A 19839-nucleotide genomic window follows, 5' to 3' on the forward strand; every position below is an offset into this window, starting at 1 on the left:
AAACCACGGATGCATGTGACAGTTTGAGCAACGGGGCTGACACATCTTCACCTCCGATTACTGTCCAAGCACGAGCCAGTTATGTCTTATCGCTTTTCTGTGTCTACGTGTGCTGAAGGAAGGAAAGAAAGAAAGAAAGAAAACACTTTGGTGAACTGTGACACAGAGTTTATTTTACTCAACACCTGCAGGGACTACAGATATCAGACACAAGAGATACAGGTATGAGCAGACAGAAAGAAAAAAAATACACCACTCGTGGACTCCTCACGTCAAACTGCAGCTTTAAAAGTGCTTCAAAACTGGCAAATTAAAATTTTAAGAAAGAAAGAAAGGAAGATAGAAAAAAATGATTTATCAGATTAGATATTAAAGGACAAGTTCACCCAAAAAAGAGAATTCAGTCATTATATCTGCTTCCACACCAGAGAAAGAAAAATGGATCAATATCACGTAATCACCTGAAATTGAAAACAAGATATCTTTTTTTTAATGTTATGACAAGCTATATTTGTTATATCAAGGTATTTTCACGTTACATGAAGCTATTTCCACTTATATCAAGATATTTTCCACTTATATCAATGTATTTTCACTTCTATCAAGGTATTTTCCACTTATTTCAAGATATTTTCACATTACATGAAGATATTTCCACTTATATCAAAATATTTTCTACTTATTTCAAGATATGTTGTTGATGTGTTCTTCTAAGCAACTGAAGTAGATGGGGACTTGTTTAAAAAGGTAAAAAACATAAACATAAAATGGCTCCACACAGCTTGTCCAAAGTAACACAAGTCTGTTGAAGCCTAAAGATCCCAAAATTACTGTTATTTCCAATTTTGCCCGGTGGCCACTTGCAGTATTGCAACAAAAAATTCCCCTGTAGCCTTTAAAACTTTTATTCCCGACCGCCAGTATTAAAGAGACGTCTCTAAAACAGTTGACCAGACACTTTGGACGTCAATTATGACCCTATTATACATTTTTGACCCATGGAGGTTTTATATAAAAATTTTACTTGAGCTGAAAAACCATGACATCATCACAATGTGAGGAGATAATGAATTTCCATTGTTGGGTGAACTTATCCTTTAAGTTGCTTTGCAGTGAGTCCATCACGTTGAGTGGCAGAAAATAAATCAAATAAAGATAGAGAGAGGAAAAAAAAAATTAAAATTACCCAACTTTTCTTATGGCACCATTTCTTTTCAAGAAAGTACAAAGTATCCTGGGCCAATTTAACCACTCGTGAAATTACTGTTTCTATGTAAATATATACACACAAAACTTTATACAGCTCCTTGTCTTTCAATGAAAAACAAAAAAATCTTAAAATTTTCTTGTTGCTATATCACACTGACACGTTTATCCCAACTTTAAGCAAGAAAAATACACCGATTCGGTTTCTGGCGGAGAGTAAGCTAGCTAGAAGAGAAGATTTATTAGTGGTACAGATGTTCTCCTCTAGCTACATCTCTCCACCAGACACAAATTAGCATATTTCCCGAAATGTCAACCGACTCCATTAAAGCCCATCTTACAAAAAGCACTTTATTTGACAGTGGAAAAGGATGCTGGATGTAAAAATTAAGAGTTTTTTTTTTTTAAACTGGTTCTTTAAGAGCATGCATCTTCATTTGAAGAGTGTGCTTAAACATTTGAGGGGACAAAAGGAAAAAAAAAAAAAATTCAAAATCACATAATGCTCCTTACAAAAGATTACATTCTGCATGCTGTACTGAAATGAGGGAGATAAAGGCCGGGGGAGGCTCACAACACCGAAAGTTATCACACAGATGAGTTTACTCCAATGACGGCACAAGAATATCCTGAAATATAATGAACACCAGCACAGAAACATGTTGTTGACTCCTTGTTTTGCTGTTTGACAGCTTCAGATATCTCCTCAAAATAAACATTTATAGATCGATGGTGTAGTGTGTGATATGAGGGGGAGGGGGCACATCTACCAGAGGAATGTGGGCTCTGAATAGAAGGAGCAAACAGTTTGGCAGCATGGCTTCAATCATCTTCTTCACTTCCTCCTTTCTAGAAGAACCGACCAGAGTACTGCCTCACACTGAAACGAGACAGATAAAATAAGTACATTTCATGATAACATGAGGAATATTTATCAGAACAGGACCGTGACATGGGTCACACGCTTTTAATACTAGAGGTAGAGATTTTTCATGTGGAGCTCAACAGCATGTCATAAAAAGTATGCCAAGGTCAAGGCTGAAAATAAATTATGTCTGCAAGAAGCAATTTGACTGCTGGGACCAGCTTAGTCATTTAGTGATGTGTCTGTGAACCGAAAGCTCTTCGAGACGAAATACTGGTGCAAGAAAAAAAGGCTCAACACCCTCATGTTCTGGCGTAATGTGCAAAATTACCTTTATCTATAGCCCTGAGCCCTGTTTGCACAGCACTAGTATTACCAGGGGACCTCGTGTGATTTAGAAATTGCCACCACACGTTTGTGTTTCATGTGGCGCATTCGCAAAGGACGAGCCAAATCAGTATTTTACTAGTATCTACTGACATTATCTCCTGGATATAATGTCAAGGCTCCGTGTAACGTCAACCTTCAGAAGCGAAGCGCCTGTTCTGCAACAGCCACATTATCAATATAGTTGAGAGTGGTGTTTCAATCTTTCTACATGTGTTACAAGTGGCTGTACTTGAATATGACAACCTCATATTGTTAGTGTTCTGTATTTATTTTTCTGACAACTTTTAACTTTTACTCCCTACATTTTACTACAAATATCTTTACCTTCTACTCTTAACATGTTCGAAACAGGTTAGTTTCTTTAGTTTTAATGCATTTGAGGGGAATTACTAATTATTACTATTTTGCATCATTGCACACTGCCTTCCCAACATCACAAGACGGATTTCAACCCATCAGTGCATATCACGCAAGGCAGATGAAAGATGAAACGACGTAAAAGACGGAACCAGACAGAAACAGACGGAGAGGGGGACTAGAATGGGGAGAAAAGGCTCGTTAGTGTCTCGTATCTGCAGAGAGCCTGCAGCCCTCTGCCTGGACTTTCTTATCTTATCATTTTTTTTGCTGTGCTAAGAACGCTTCACCAATCTAAAATGTTTAATGAGACTCAATAATTAACTATCTTTCTGGTGCGTTTACGAACAGCTGGGACAAATCCTCTGATTCTAACATCAAGTTTAATAGTCTGAATTATATTAGCTTTGTACAGAAATGGCCGCTAGAAATGTGCTTCAGAGGGATACTTTTATACTTAGAGTACATTTCAGAGCAGAACTTTTACTTGCCTACTCTGCTTTTTAAAGTCAAAACAGCCTATTTCTGATGTTTAAGGGAAGCAAAACCCCAAATCACAGACATGCCGATTAGCGTGCATCTATCATCATCACATGACCTCTGTGGAAGTCCCGAAATAATACTAGTCCTGTGGGACAGTACAACAGTCTTTAATACAAGTTCTTTCCCACAGTGTTTTCAGTAAAATATGAGGTTTCAACATGAATTTGATTGCATTTAGGCCGACAACAAATGATTATTTTCATTATCAATTTATCTGCCGATTACTTTCTCAAATAATTTTGTCTTTAAAATGTGACACAAAGGGGAACAGTGAAAAAAAGTAGTAAAAGGTAAAAACAGCTAAAGCAACAGATCCTCTCATTAGAGAACCTGAAACCATCAATTATTTTAATTATTTCCTGTGTGTATACATGTTTATACTGTAAATAACTGTATATATGGTCCTTGTACCTTGTAGCCTTGTTGTTTTTGCTTTAAAAAGATCCCCTCAACACGTCTTAAGACATAAAAATCTGTGATGCGTGGATTAAGCTGGAAAAATAAGTATACTTGTCATATTAAACTTCTTAAAATGTCACCTGTTACTGCACCCTCATTACAAATTCCAGAATATATTAATCAGCAAATATTTTTTTTGAATTTCACAAGTTTAAGAGCTGGACACAAGATGTCTCCTGCTTCACTGTAAAGTCCATTCTCAGTGTATGTGGGCTGAAGGCTTCAAAGTTTCCACATCACACTCGTGTATGCTGAATATTGGACCCAGATTGGCATCTAGACAATTTGTTGCTCTTAAAATCCAACTTTCACAGAGAGAGAAGATTTACAGCTTAAGAAAATGAAAAGAACACACTTCAGAGAGTAGCTTAACGACTGATTTCTCTATCGACGTGTTCGTCCCTCGATTTTGTTTGGGAAAGGCTCCCGTTTGCAGTGTAATTGCAGACTCATCAGCGATATTTGGTCGGACCAGCCCCGTCTGGTCACAACATTATTAGCCCCGTCAATCATTTGGGAGAATATTCAGTCGTCAACCTACTCTCTAAAGTACGTTCTTGCATTTCCTAGAGGCATTTCTCCATCAGAAGTCATACGACATAGATATGATGGGTTTTATTGTTAGGTTCCTTGTCGACTAAGGAAGTAGTAGTAACAGTAAATGCAGCGCATGTTGTAAAGTGCAATAAAGATAACATAATATGGTCAACAAACATATTATAACGTATTATATGGTTTATGTATTTTATTAATCAGACTGTGAGTGTCTCACCTGCCTGCAAGACAAATTTACATTTACACTTTGTGTAAATTTGAAATTTAAGTTAACCGTTTAATGCAGCAAATGAAAAAAAAAAACAGTAGTGAATAAGCACACAGGCCATCAGAGGAGGCCACACTGCTACTGTGAGATGACTTTCTGGGGGCAATCATAGGAGCACATGCCTGTTCTGCAGCAGGTACTGAGCGTTCTGGATCTGGTCCTGTGTTCCTGTGATGGTGATGATGCGGTCCTCAGAGCCCTCTAGTGGTTCATCAATCTTGATGGATGCCCCGGACTCATGGCGGATCTGCTTGATCCTCTGGCCGCCCTTACCGATGATGGAGCCAGCCAGCTGCAACACAAGCACACAGGAGTCAAATGTCCTCTCTGTCATTCCTAACTGCAACAGTCATGTTTCTGGAGCGTGAATAGATGTCTTACTCACATCTTTAGGGATGGTGACCTGTGTTGTTATGACTGGGCCTCCAATGTCACTGTATGAGCCTCTCCCACCTAGAGAAGGAGGTGAGAAAGAACATTTAGGGCGAGTTTTGTCTTTAACTAAAGCATGCAACAAGAAGAAACACTCCCTTTAGGTTAGGAAACAAGACACTAGGACAGTAATGATCCGTCTCCACTCACCAGACTGAAAGTGCTCCCAGGAAGAGTTGTTGTCTTTGAAAGGAAACAGGAAAGTGAGGAATGAAAACACACCACAGGGACAGAGACGAGATAGTGTGATAGTAAAGAAACAACGCAGCAAAGGCACAAGACTGATATATTTGTTGAAAAGTGTTGAAAATTATGTTTTTGTGTTTACATCAGAAGTGTTTATTCATTGATGTGATTCTGAAGGTGTGGGGACATGTTGAAACCTGTAGCCACACTTTTTTAATAGAGTTTAATGTGTCATCAGGCAACCAGACAGGTTTTAAACAGCTGAGCATTACAGTAGAAGGAAGGGGGTATTCATCAACACTCACCATATCCGCCTCCACTCTGCATTTCAGGACCGATTGGAGAAAAAAACAAAAGGATAAACATAAATCTGTTTTACTGACCCAAAAATGACTTTTGTTATCGGAACATTTTAATATTTTCTGCACTATAATAAACCACACACTCTGTATCCATTCTGCATTATATTACAGACAGCCTGGCCAGAACTCAGCAGGATCATTTTTTGTATCCAGAACAGTCTGAATTATCTGAGGCACAGATTCAGCCGAGTGCTGGAAGTGTTCCACAAGTCTGTGCTCATTCAACAGCATTAAGCAGTCCCATTTTTCAGCAACATTAATGCTTCAGATATCCCATTCCACTTTATATGAACAATACATGGTCTGACGGACACTGAAGCAATCTTAAGTAACGTTGGAATCATCCTCAGATAATGACTGCTTTGTTAATATCAGTCTGGAATTATTAATCTGAACCACCATCTGACCATAGCAATGAAAAATATCTTAAAGCTAACATGTGGACACAACCTCACTCTAACAAGGACACACACAGTCATTGATGCAAAGAACATGAAAGTGTCAGCATTTATGCTGCGTTGCAGACAAGACAGAACTTGAAGATTCACCACCTCCTACTAGAAAAAGTACAGTGGAACAGTACTAGAAGTCAGAACACTTGTAAACTCAGGTCACATCCATCGATCCTGACTTCAAGAGGGAGCAGCTGTCTGACGTCACAACAATGGCAGCGACCATGGGGAGGGGTTAGGATTATTTGTAGACTACAGTATTTCTATTAAACTCAAGAATGGAATATTAAGATAAGTTTCCAAGGATAAAAGGGCCAGTAAAATAAAACGTTTAAACATGTCTGGTACCTCGTGTGTCGTTTTCCCTCTAGTATTAAAACCTAATCACACTACAGAGTTCGCACCGCTCTCAGACTTTTGGTCAGTCTGTTAGGAAGAAGAGGGGCTCTAAACAGATTGTTTTATTCCAAGATAGAGCATCAGATGCCATAAAAAAGGAAACATACAATATTTCAAAGGGCAAAGATGAAGGTTAGAAAAGGAAAACATGTCACTGAACTATTTTACGTTAAAGTAGAAGCAGGTGGCAACTTGGAAGAAACTTAAAACTGAGTCAAATATCAAAACTTATTTAGTACTTGGCCCTTTTTAAAGAGGGACTGAGGAACAATCTGGGACATTACTTTTTTTTTACTCATATTTAGGACATTTAAAAACAAAGTGATAATTTGCCTCGACCCAGTAAAGACATCGACTTTACAAAGAGTTAATAGAGCAGCATTAATTAGAGCAAACTCAAACCTGAAATAAATAGAAACATTTCTGTTATTTGAGCTTGTAATCACTTTTCATTGCCACATACATTACACCAGATGTTGGATGATAAAGCTTTTGGATGAGAACAACATGTTTAACCTTACATCTCAAGAATAACTGACTATTATCTATTGGTATTTAATTGATCATATGTAATGTAATGTAATATTTATTTTTTAATTCTTTCTTCATTAATAGTTGTTATTTTATTATACCTATTATTCAATTATTACTTAATTTTAATGTATTATTTGTGTAATATTTAACACCATGTATTGTTATTTTTGAATATGATGCTTCACAATAAAAGCATCTGCTTGCAGCTAAGACCTGAAGGGAACCTATTCAGGAGGTGCGTTGGTTTCATCTGCTCGCCTGGTCGATCTCTGGACCACGTACTCAGCTGCTCTGTGGTAACCAAGGAGACAACTGTTGCCAGGCAACAACAGGCCTAGATCAGTGTGCATACACAGTGAAAAAGCAGCACAGTGTCCGTGCCTCTGCTCAGCGCTTGTACTACACTCAGAAAAAGGCATTCCAATCACCTCATCTGAAAAATAATCCACAAACAGCGACTGCACAGTCGGACAGCTACAAACATACAGCAGCACCTTTAAACATGATGGCACTCACCATGCTGTCATAACGATCTCCTCGTCCTCTTCTGTCACTACGGACAAAGAGGTATTCATTAATATAGTTTCTAGTCTAGAAGACACTTAATACTACAGTATGAAGCAGGTCAGCGCTGTGAGATTGGTATTTAAAAAGCTGTGAGTGTGAAAAGACATGCAGACTCAACAGATGACCTGTGACCAGACTCTGAATCAGGGCTGGTGGGTTGACATTCTACCACTGAGCCACTTCCACTGATATCTGTCGCTCTGCTTGTGAGAGAAATTAAAATGCTGACAATCCTATTCCATGTTCACCTTGGTCTGTCATCCATGCTGCCATGATAGCTGCCGTGTGAGAACCTGTCTCCCCTGCGAACAATGACGGACGAGAAAAAGTGCGTCAGAAAAATAAAACAGAAATGTCTGACTAAACATATTGGGCATCTATGGGTGTTTCCACACCAGGAGTTTGGTTCATGATCAAGGAAAACATTACAAAAGCAGACTAGAGTTAATTTCAATGAACCAAACAGGTTAGGCGTGAAAACACCACACAGTAGCTTATCCTCACCCTCCTCTTGGTGGCGGTGGTGGGGGAAGAGGCAGATTACGTGCTCGGCTGCCCCCTCGTCCACCTCTGCCTAGTGGTGGTGGGGGACCCCGCCGGGGGCTCATATCGTCGTAGTCCCGTCTGGAAGGAGGCATGGGTCTATTGCCACGAACAGGGGGCATGCGCTCAAAGCCCCCACGCACACGAATGGGGAAGCCACCGATGGGTCGCCTGCCTCTTTCCTCGAATAACATGGTGAAACCGCCGTAGTCGTATGTCTCATCGTAGAAATTAGGGTCATATGGCTGGGCACGACCTTTGATTGGCGCCTGCAAAAGAAAACACTTGAAGCTGTGCTCTGTTTGGAATAACTGCTAACATTAGCTGTAAAGGCACACAACTGATAACACTACTGAACATTTAACGATGGTAACTTAAACCAAAATTATAATTATGGACTTCAGCCTCCAGTCTCATAACTATTCCTACATCTGCAGATCTCACAAGACCTTACCTCTGACACCAGCTCCAGGATCACTTTTATACATTCAATGACGCGTTCTGGTTTTCCTCCCACCAAGACGACTCTGTCAGTGGAGTGTGGACAGCACTCCTGGAACAACTTGATGGTGGTCTGGGTGTTCTAGTGCATGAAAACATTACATTTTTGAACATTTTGAACATGACATCAGCAAACATCATACATGTACTGCATCATTAACATCATGGCGAGGTTCCTGCCAATCTGAACTCTGTCCTACCTCTCTCAGCTCTTTTATCTTGGCACCTTTTACCCCAATGATGCCCCCTGCCAAGCTCTGATGGATCAGCAGGCGAAGCTCACTGTCAAAATCAATCCCACTGTAATGCTGGTACTACAAAAAACACAAAGCCAGATCAGTGATGACAGTAGGGCCTGAAACTCTTCCCATTGTTGATCAACAAAGCCTCTAGATACTCTATGTAGCCATAGTGGAGAAAAAATGGCCATCCTACTGTGTGCAAGGAAAATGAAAACATGTTTAAGCTAAAATACATTGCACCATCTATAAATATCATCTAAACAAGAATATTGGGATTCATCAAAACCCATATTTTATTCAGGATTAGCACCACACTTCTGCCTGATACACACTGCTTGAATACTTGGTTTTAGAAGATCTGATCAGGAATATCATTTCAGATCTCATTTATTAAGGAAAGACATTTTTTTTAAAGTAGCAACCTTAATAAAAGGACAGCACATTATAAAATGCAATGTCATCAATCATTCTGGACTGCCCCCTGTTCACGTACACATTATTAACAAGGTAATTAACATGGTGGCTTACCTCCTCTAGAGTAGGTATGATTTTCAGCAGAATCTCTCCAATCGTGTCGATGCTGGCGTTCACACTCAGGATCCTGTCAGGAACCATTTTGGCCAAAAGCAAGGCGTTACAAGGGGGACAAAAAGTAGAACACAAAGCAAATCCTGACAAAAAAACAAAAAACATGAGAAGCAGTCCAGCAAATAGATACGGACAAACTCACGAAACATTTCAGGCTAAACTAGACAGATTAAGTAACCAGCTGACATGCACTCATTCTAAGATTTTTCAAAGTAAGAGAAGCCTTGGGCAACTTCAGAACGGCTCAAAATTAACTTGAGACTGGCCACACAGAGTTGGAGGGGAGAAGGGTGCGAGAGAAAGAGAGAGAGATCTTCTATTTCCATCCCACCACCAGCAAGTTGGGGATAAGGAACGTAAAAAACTGAAACAATGGCTTGCCATGACAATTGCGCCACCAGCACACCTTCTCATCGTGACCAGGGGTTGGGGGAAGAAGAGGGGAGGGGTGGGGAGGAGAGGGCTTGGGGCTGAAGTGACGAGACGAGGTGGGCAGTAGAAAACAAAGCAGAGGGATTGAGGTGGGGAAGGATATGTGAGTGGCTACCAACTACTGGAGGTGGAGGGTTTGGGGGGCGGGGGGTTAATGAAAGGTTTGGCAGACAGTTGTGATCTGATGTGGCCTGGCAGAAACGTAAAAGAAGAGATGAAGCACATAAAGTAGGCCCAGCTCAGACCTGGTATTAACATCCATCCTGGGTGATCCAATTACAAATGGACAGCTCCCTTATTCTGTCTGTTCACACCTGGCACTAACATGCGTCTCGAGTGACCACTAGGGTTGACGCAGTGACGAAATGTTCCCACTGACTAATAACCTCGCGACAACACTGGTCACACACACTTACAATAGAAGACTCACTCACTCACTAACTGTAGAACGCTGTGTTAATGTAGTGCTAATGAAAACTGAACACTTCCTACAGCTGAAGCTTCAAATGCTGAAGCATTTGACTGGTGAAACACAAGTTAACCTGTCTTTTGCATTAGGCTCGTCACTGGAACAGCTGATCGGAGCTGCCAGATGAAGACCTGCGGGCAACACGCTGCACCTCCTCAACCTCCAACTTCTCAGTTCCCTCATTAAGTTATCAGGTTCCTTGTTGCCAAATGTACAAGACGGCGCAAATATTTAAGTTTGTCATAGACGGCTTTTCATAGTTTGTTCTTGCTCAATCAATGGCAAAATTAGAGAATCTGGGGACTTCCACCTAATGTGGTCTGAGTGATCAGATCTCAAATGGGTCTTGGAGGCATTCACACCCGTACTTCCAGCTGTTCACTTGTGATTGGCATACTCAGGACAGATGTTAATACAAGGTCTGAATGGGGCCATAAACAGACGACATTAATGAGTGACAGGGATGGAGCCTCCAGACAAGAACCAGTGCTCGCTCAGAAATCATGGACAGTGATGCTGACAACAGTGGGGGAGGGAGGGTGGAGGAAAGGGGAGGCCGGAGGTAAGGGGGCCGGGTGGGCCACAGAGGACAGAGCGAGAAAAAGATGTCTGCTTTCCACAAGTTTCATGGTAAAACTAAATACCACAGCAAGGGAAAACAACATCCAACAGCTGTGTCGCTAACCATTAAAAACACCAACTACTTGGTAGTGGGCTGTCAGTGATTCTCTGCATGGACAATAAACTTTAATGACAAAAAGTCCAACTCAATGGAGATGCTTCAAATGGACAGAAAAATATAAGGGAACAAAACACGTCTCTTACAAGTGGAGGGGGAGGGGAGTTTGGGGGAAGGGGGGGGAGTATTCTGTCATGTATATAAAAATGTTAAAATGAAACAGAAGGCAGGTTATCAAAAGACATGTGTTTCACTGTTCTAATCAGGCAGTGAGGCAATAACTGGTGGGACATACCGCTCTGGGCCACTGCTGTCTGGGACTGATACACTGGCATTGTACTGCATGGGCCGAGGTGGTGGTGGTGGTGGTTGTGGTGGTGGTTGTGGTGGTGGAGGAAGTTGGCATTGGGCAGGGGCATTCAATCACAAGATGTCAAGTTAGGCGCCCGTTTAAGGAGGGGCACGGTTTATGGAAGGGGCCAACCGGGAGTGTCAGGTGGGCGGGCGGGCGGGCGTTCAGGGGCGGGCGGAGGTTGGGCCAACGTCAAGGTGGGCAACGCAGGAGGGGCATGTCGATCCAGTACATGGGCAACGGAGGAAGGTGGCCAAAAATAAAAGCAAAAAAAGTAAAGGAGAAGGGAAGAGGGGGAGAAGGAATACATTTTTAATTGAATACACGCTAAACTTTGACCCAAAAGTGATATGAGAAAAATTGTGGTGAGTGAAGAAGAACAGGAAGTGTGATCTGGACAGAGATAAGTATAAAAAAAACAGTCTTGAGCACTACAGATTAACGTCCCTGGAGAAAAAAAAAAATTCGACTCAGGCTTTCAGGCACCTGTTGTCACTTCAGGGTCACACATAGCTTCAACACTGAGGGGGAACTGGAATCAGGTTGAAACTGAAGACTGGAAACAAATCCAACAGATCTGACTAAGAGGGCCTTCCTCCACATGAGCCAACTTGGTTTCATCATTATTGACAAGTGATCTTTGACTAACAGTTCTCCTCTGCTGCAGGTAGGTCAGCAGCATTTTATCCGTTTACTCACGTCTGTGCGTAGGGCTTTTATGTTCTTGCCTCCTTTTCCAATAACAGCGCCGGCATTCTGTGAAGAAAGAGCAGGTTTTTTGAGAAATAATTCAGATCTTTGATTAATAGGAAAAAATATCATTAGCATGGCCTAACAGCTAACACCGGGTCTTTACTTTGCTCTGAAGCAGCACACGCAGCTCCACCATCTCGTCTGCGTTGCGAGAACGTTTGAAGGCCTGCTCCTCATCCATGTCCTCTGCTGGGCGTTTACCTGAGAGGGAAGACGATTCAGGTCAAATCCAAGTCTTTCGGACCACGTTGTGAGCAAACAGAGTGCAGGATGAGGAGAGGTGGACTGTGTTTACATCATTGATGCTTGGTGCTCAAACTGACAGACAGTGTTTACCTGATGAACTTTTAACGTAAAGATGCCGACCATATTATCATCACCCTCTTGGTGATGGTTGATGTTATGTACTTTACCTGTCCATGGTTTTAAAGTTGTGGCTGATTGGTGTATATGTTTATGGCCTAAATCACTGCATATATGTTCTATGTGACTATGAGTTACACATTTTTATCATCTTGTTATGCAACCTTGTAATCCAAGTGGACATTTATACCAAGTTTGAAGAAATTCCCTCAAGGCATTCCTGAAATATCACCTTCACAACAATGGGCCCAAGAAAAACCTGAGAACATAATGCCTCTGGCAACAGCTTTTGCTGATGAGGAGACATAAAAACGCCATCTTTGATTCTTCAACTTTTCCCATATTTCAACCGATGATCTCACTTTTCTAAAAATAAAATATTGCTGGATTCGCATAACTCACTCAAGGACTAATTGAAGTGTCAAAAATATAAATACATGGCGAGTGCTAGGTCTACAGCACGTTCCACCCCATGCACGAGTTTCATGCAGCAGCCAACTGTATCCTGGATTATGTCCAGCACCACCATGTACCCTTCCTGGATTAAAACATGGGAAGATCTGCTCAGGGCCCACTGAACAGCAGTATCCTGGACAGGAGAACCCCTCAACCATCTGACATGTCCACATGCTATGAACTGCCAGCCAGAAATGTTCAATTTTTTTATTTTTTCCTCCCTTGAGTGAACTAATTAGCTGGTATATCTGCACACCGGCTCAGCTCATTTTCTACTTAATGCTTGACTTAATTCATGCAGTTTACATTACGGTCATGAATGGTTGCTTTTGCCTTGATCAGAATGAGGATTGCGTATGATCTTACCATTCGTGTCAGTGTTGCTGAATGTGCTGTCTTCGTCCTGCTCTTTGATTTTCACCTCCATTGTCTAGCACCTGCACTGGAATGCAAACAGGCTCCTCTCCCTGGATCTGCTAAAAGATTGGGGGCAATAACACAATCAACCTGGCTACATATAGACGTGCAAAGATACCTTTATTCAAATACTCTTAATTGGGCTGCATCTAACAACTAACGATGAGTGAAGCAGCAAAATGTAACTTCCTGGAGAGGACGGTTAATTGTTGAGTGTCATTGTCTTGTTTTATCTAAACAACAGTGCAAAAACCCAAAGATATTCAGTTTACCATTAGACCTGAACAGACAAATCAGTACCGGCTCGGGCTGGGGATTATTGTTTAACTCTTAGTACTCAATACTTAGGTATTGAAATATGATATCAAATGACAAGACATTTGTTGATACTCGATAGTATCAAGGCAATTCCTTTGGTGCCATAGATGTTTCAAATTTCAACACCCAGCCCTAGTATCATCTTATATGTAGTCCAAAAATCCGATGTGACATTTGTTTTTTAGAGATTACAATGCAGAAATCCAGATGCTTGGAATAATTTATTACTAAATTCTCAGCAAACCTTACGGTTTTGTGCACTGATGTCATTTTAGACAATAAAGTTTATTGTTGAACCGTAAAATTTCCTGCTTCTGTTGTATCTTTGTTAGAGCAGTATAATAACATTTGAAGGATCGATGCCAAAAATGTGTTTTAATCAGCCAATATATATGGATATCGGATTTTTTTCTCCCCAATATTGATAAAGGCATCAACCCCAAAATTCGAGTGTCGGTCAAGCTCTGTTTACCATCACACACATAAAATGAAAGAAAAGCAGCAAATCCTACAGAGAATGTTTGACAATTTATCCTTTGCAGCAATTAATCGATTATTCAACTAGTTGGGAGATTTTTCTTCTTTTGATCAACTACTTTATTTTAATTGTAATAGTTGACAAGTGAGGTTAATGCAGGTAAATCCAATTAAATCCTTCGTCGACGATTTTTATTACAAAAAAAAACAAAACAAATAATCCATGATGTCATTTTAGACAATGTTTATTGTTCAATTGTAAAAAATCTGCCTCCCTGATATATCTTTGTCACAAGTGTTTGAAAATTGGGGGATCATTTTAAATAATATGTGTTTGTTGGCCGATATATCGATATGGGCATCAACCCTATGCTCTGTTTACCATCACAGAGAATGTCTGACAATTTTCTTGGTGAATGACTGAAAGTATTTAATCGATTATTCAACTAGTTGCAGATTTTTCTTCTTTTGATCGACTACTTGATTTTTTTATTGTAATAGCTGACAAGTCAGGTTAATGCAGGCAAATCCAATTAGATCACTCTTCAAACACATGTGTGCAGCAGCAGCATGAATGATGTCTGTGCGGTTCAGTCAGACTCCAGGACTGAACACCTTAAATATAGCCACAAGTGTCCTTCGTATTACTACCCTGCATAAGCTCTGCCACCTACATGCACTGCCCACTGTTGTTGGTGAACACTGCAAAAAAACCCAACACAGGTTGGACTTCTCCAACCTTGGGGAGATGCTAGTCAACGCCTACATAGTTTAGGAATTAGCCATTTTAACTACCGTGCACAAACACACACACACACAGCTCATGCCCCCCTTTTGGATGAAAGGCTCTCCAGAAAACACATATTAATGGATGCAATAAGATTAGCCATTTGTAAAGACAGCTCGTCACGTACTGTAACTTCTGATTCCCTTTCCCCTTCCACCTAGATCCAAAGCAGCCAACTGTACATTAAGGAAACTGCGCAATTCCTGACACATTAAAAAACAGACAACGTGTTTTGTCACCTGATCCGGCAGAAGTTAGCTAGCTTCTGTGGGGCTAAGTTGACGTGACTCCAGCTAACGGCTCTTGCTAAGCTAGCCAGTTGTGTGTCTTTTTTTTTTTTTTTTTTGTCGGCGAGGCGTGTCCAGCAGCTTCACTGTACACGTTGCGACTGTACAACACTCGCAGACGGAGAAATAACACAAGCACGGCCGTTCACTGCCGTTAATGTCAGCGGTGAAATGTCGTTATGTGTATCGCAGCTAACGGCACGGGTCAAACGAGGCGACGGTGCGTGCCGGAACAACAACAACAACAACAACATATAACGGTTAGGAAAACAAACCTGCAGCAAAACCACGTTCACTGCGGTCGTCCACGGTTCCCTCGCCCCGAAACGTTCGCACGTTTTCAGCATGGAGAGGAGACACCGTGGATGAGCTCGAGCCGTCGACGCTCAACCGTTGGGTTGTTAACTTACGCTTGTCGGGTCGGCACAGGCGGGCGGAGATAGGACACGTTCAATTCACCGAGAGGAGTGGATATACCGCACGGCCACGCAGGACGATTTATCAAACTCTCACTGATGTCCGAGGGCGTTTCTATCCCGAGTTGAGGCTCACAGGCAGCTCTTCAACTCAGGCTACCTACAGCCCCGCCCCCCTCAGGCAGACGCTCCCATAAACAACCACTGTCTGACTCTGAGACAAGGGTTTTATGTGCCTGAATTCAGACTGACAGGTTAGCTGTTAAAATATGTGCAAGGTTTATCTGAAGCCCACAGTTCAGAGCTTTATTACTGCAAGTTTAACCAGATTTTGAGAATAAAATAATTAGTGATTAAATTAAGGGTGCAATATGTAAGGATTTTACATGAAAATTACTAAAATTATCATCAGATTGCGAAGAAATAACAGTTTGGAAGTAATGATGTCCATGTATTGTGTTGCATGGATATCCCAGGGGGCCTGTACTATATATATATATATATATATATATATATATATATATATACATATATATATATAGCATATATATACATGCCGAAGTATCCTTGAGCAAGATACTGAACCCCAAAACTGCTCCTGGCGTGCAGCTGGCACCCTGTGGGGCAACCTCTGCCGCCAGAAGGGCCCTGCGATGAACTGGCGACTTGTCCAGGGATATGCCTTAGCCTCCGCCCATAAGAAACTGGGATTGGCTCCAGCAACCCAGCAACCCCCCGAAAGGGGGGGATAAAGTGGCGACATCTCCCGCGACCCTCACGGATAAGCGGCAAAAAGAAAATGAGATGAGATGAGATATGTATATATATATATACATATATATACATATATTCTATATATATATACATTCTTCTGTTCTTTTCTGGTATCCCTGCCCCCTTTATCCAATCAGGACAGAGAACTCCATGAAGAGATGGTCCTGTCCGCTCATGAAGGTTGAGAGAGCTAGCAGTTGGCTGCCACCTTAAAATCCACATACAGCATCACAGGCCATTCGTATGAAAGCTGCTCAGCGGCACATGAAGCCAGAAAAGCTCAACTTTCGAGCTATAAAGTTACCCGGATTGGCCATGTTGTGTAGCCTGCTGACTGAGCCGGCTAACTACTAGTTTAGTGCCTGCCTAACTTGAATAGAGTAGAATTATTTAATCGTGCGACTCTTCTAGACTTTCCAAATGTTATTGGAACAGATGGCTCAAATTGTGACAGTCAAATGAATAATTTCAGGGGGGTTGCGACTATTTAAAAAAAATGTATCCATTGTTTTACAGTCGTTTCGCTCTCACAATGTAGGCTTATGAGAGAAAGTCTTTTTGGGCACCAGTTCATCACGTGACGTTGTAATTGCACAGTTTAGTCACTACAGAAGTTGGCTTCAAGGTATGAATGCACAGAGGACCAAAGTTGTCATATTTGTCAAATACTCCTCATAAATGCAAAGTGATGACTTATGAAACAGCATGGATTTATATTTACTTGCCTATTCATACAGTGTAGCTGTATAACATCTGTAAGGTCATTTTATCTGAAGTTGTGGAAATCAGGTCTGATAAAGGTTTTCATTTCATCTTCACAGAGAAGAAACTGAAGAAAGCAAACAGAAGTTCTTACCAAACAAACGAATTTCTTACCAAACAAACATGCACTTCAATGAAAGTAAGTCTTTTTTTTCCTCATCCTTATGCAGACAGTAATCCTCCAGGTCAAGACAACCTTCTTATCAGTAACTAAACATGAAACTCTGGATGATAAAAGCCTTTGAACAGTTATGTGTGAACTTGAAGCTCCAGAACAGCAAGAACGAACAACTAGCAAATGACTTGAATATCCTTAATCCTGATCCCCAACACACCTGTTTTACCACCAGGTCTATTTCATCACCATGATATTCACGTCAGACATTGATGAAGGCAAGTTCAACCATGATTTGCCTAATTGGATCAAAAAAATATTGATTTCCCAAACAAAGATAACTGATGAATCCTATGTGACGGTCTTAGATAAGTAAAATTAGTTGTATCAGATAACTCAGATCACTTAGATAAGACGTGTTCACAGTGTTGGTAATCCTCAGACTGAGAGACTGAAGGTGGATAGTACAGGATGTAGATCAGTGGGCTGAGTCACGGCTGCTTCGCTGCATGCAAGGTTCAAGACAAGTCTGCCACCAGCTGGTTCAGGAGGAGGTAGGAGCGGAGATGGAGGGAGTTGCAGAGTTGGATGATGCAGAAGTGGCACCAAACTAAATGTACAAGAGGAGGAGGATCTCTTGGTCTGACATCCTCCACAGCTGACCTGTGTCTAGTCCAGTGCAGGGATCATGAAGGTTTCAAGCAACAACTATAAAATCTGATTTGTGGTGACCTTTCATGTAATTTCGTCATATTGCAAGGATAAAGCACATTTTGAGGAGCTTTGGTTTGGATAACCTGAAGTTGACCGCACCATAAAAACACACAAAAAATGTGTGTGTATAGACCGAATAAACACAAACACATTAAAATTAAAAGGACATAAGTTCAGACTTATTAATCTCACATCACCGCCCACTTATTGCAAAATCAGGATTCTGAATTATGTCCACACTTGATCCACTTTAACACCCCCCCTTTCTTCTCGTAGTGTTGTCATGCTCCTTCAGATATAGGCAAGGATCTATTGCAAAATAAAGAGCTCTCTTCCCTCTCCTATACTCTGAGGTTACCATGGAGACAGATATAATTCAGTTCTTGATGTTTCTCATAAAAAATAAGCCTGCGTACATATTTTCATCTGCAACCATAGCGACACTTGACATTGTCAGCGCTATTTGTAAAAAGCAAGTCACCATAGAGACACTAACCATCCAGGCAGTGTCATAGATCATGTGTCCTGGCTGAGTATGCCTCCTCATTATGAGTGAAATTTAGGAATAAACAGGACTTATTTAATCATTTGTTACCACCTTGATGTTTAGCACTGCACAGTAACACTCAAAAGACTGAAAAATAAAGGGATTTATTCACAATCATAAAAATGTTTTAATGGAAAGTGAAACTTTTATTCTGCCCCTTCTAAAAGCTCTATATATTTTTTTAATTGTCTATATAAAATGTTATCAATTAAATTATAAAGGGTAAAGGTAAGTTGCAATTAATGTTTGAATTATTGATGTATTATTCATATTTATATTGGTGAGTGGACGCCAACATCAGAGCAATAATTGCAGGTTATTTTCAGGCATGTTACCACCGTGATGTTTAGCACTGCACGGTAACTCTCAAGATACTTATTGGTCTATGTACAAACGTTATCAATAATACTGTTAAAATGGTAAGTTGCAATTAGTGTTTAAATTATTAATGTATTATTAATGTTTAAATTATTGATGTAGCCTATTATTCCTTTATAAACTGTGTATTGGTGAGTAGGAACCAACATCAGACCAAAATACTTGCAAGCATGTTACCACCCTGAGGTTTGGCGCCGCTCGGTAATTCTCAAAAGACCGAATAAAAGATTTATACAGCATTTAATTTGCTCAGTTTGGAGCATTATTTCTGCACCTTTCTAAAAGCAATATGGATGAATTATTTTTTAAATTATTAGCCTACATGAAACATGTTATCAATAGTTGCAATTAATGTCTAAATTATTGATGTAGCCTGTGATTCATATGCACTGTATGCTGTGTATTGGTGAGTGGACACCAACATCAGAGCAATACTTGCAGGTTATTTTTAAGCATGTTACTCCCTTGATCCACCTTTCGAAAAGCTCTTTAGATTAAAAAAAATGTTTTACTTTATTTGCCTACATTAAAATGTTATCAGTAAGACCTTTGAGGAAAAGGTAAGTTGCAGGTAATGTCTAAATTATTGATGTAGCCTATTATTCATATGTATACTGTGTATAAGTGAGTGGAGGCCAATGTCAGAGCAATACTTGTAGGTCATTTTCAAGCATGTTGCCACCTTGATGTTCAGCACTGCATGGTAACTCTCAAAAGACTGAAAAATAAAGGATTTATATGACATTTAAATTGCTTAGTTTGGAACATTAATCCACTATCATATTTTTTTTTTCTGGAAAAGTGGCTCTTTTATTCTGCACCTTTCTAAAAGTTCTGTAGATGTACATTTTTTTTAATAATTTGCCTACATAACGTAACATAATGTTATCAATA

At 40.5% G+C, this 19839-nt stretch overlaps 1 protein-coding gene across 7 annotated transcripts; it reads right to left on the reverse strand.

The window, feature by feature from the left end:
- Positions 1-151: 151 nt before the first annotated feature.
- Positions 152-15692, reverse strand: hnrpkl (heterogeneous nuclear ribonucleoprotein K, like). 7 transcript variants are annotated; one of them, XM_084339708.1, is made up of 16 exons: positions 15515-15689; positions 13320-13429; positions 12238-12335; positions 12081-12137; positions 11325-11368; positions 9390-9462; positions 8820-8933; positions 8573-8701; positions 8080-8387; positions 7824-7877; positions 7525-7555; positions 5567-5582; positions 5226-5258; positions 5029-5096; positions 4766-4935; positions 152-2086 (listed from the first exon to the last, which is right to left on the reverse strand). In XM_084339708.1, the coding sequence occupies exons 2-16, from the start codon at positions 13378-13380 to the stop codon at positions 2056-2058; spliced, it is 1287 nt and encodes a 428-aa protein (XP_084195834.1). In that variant the 5' UTR covers positions 13381-13429; positions 15515-15689; the 3' UTR covers positions 152-2055. The 7 variants fall into 7 exon arrangements, with proteins under 7 accessions (XP_084195834.1, XP_084195831.1, XP_084195830.1 ...); XM_084339705.1 differs by having other exon boundaries at positions 7525-7561; positions 13320-13426; positions 15515-15686; XM_084339704.1 differs by having other exon boundaries at positions 7525-7561; positions 15515-15683.
- Between the last annotated feature and the right edge of the window lie 4147 nt (positions 15693-19839).

The sequence above is a fragment of the Pagrus pagrus genome (genome assembly GCF_965226575.1).
Source record: "Pagrus pagrus genome assembly, chromosome: 19".
Lineage (NCBI taxonomy): Eukaryota > Metazoa > Chordata > Actinopteri > Spariformes > Sparidae > Pagrus > Pagrus pagrus.

Excerpts from the sequence above, each read along its gene's own strand:
- hnrpkl (XM_084339705.1), bottom strand. The coding sequence starts at position 13,380 with ATGGAGGTGAAAATCAAAGAGCAGGACGAAGACAGCACATTCAGCAAC. Across the intron at positions 11,369-12,080 it reads TAAAAGCCCTACGCACAGAC|TACAATGCCAGTGTATCAGT; the intron begins GTGAGTAAACGG and ends CGGCCCATGCAG. Across the intron at positions 8,934-9,389 it reads TCATACCTACTCTAGAGGAG|TACCAGCATTACAGTGGGAT; the intron begins GTAAGCCACCAT and ends TGTTTTTTGTAG.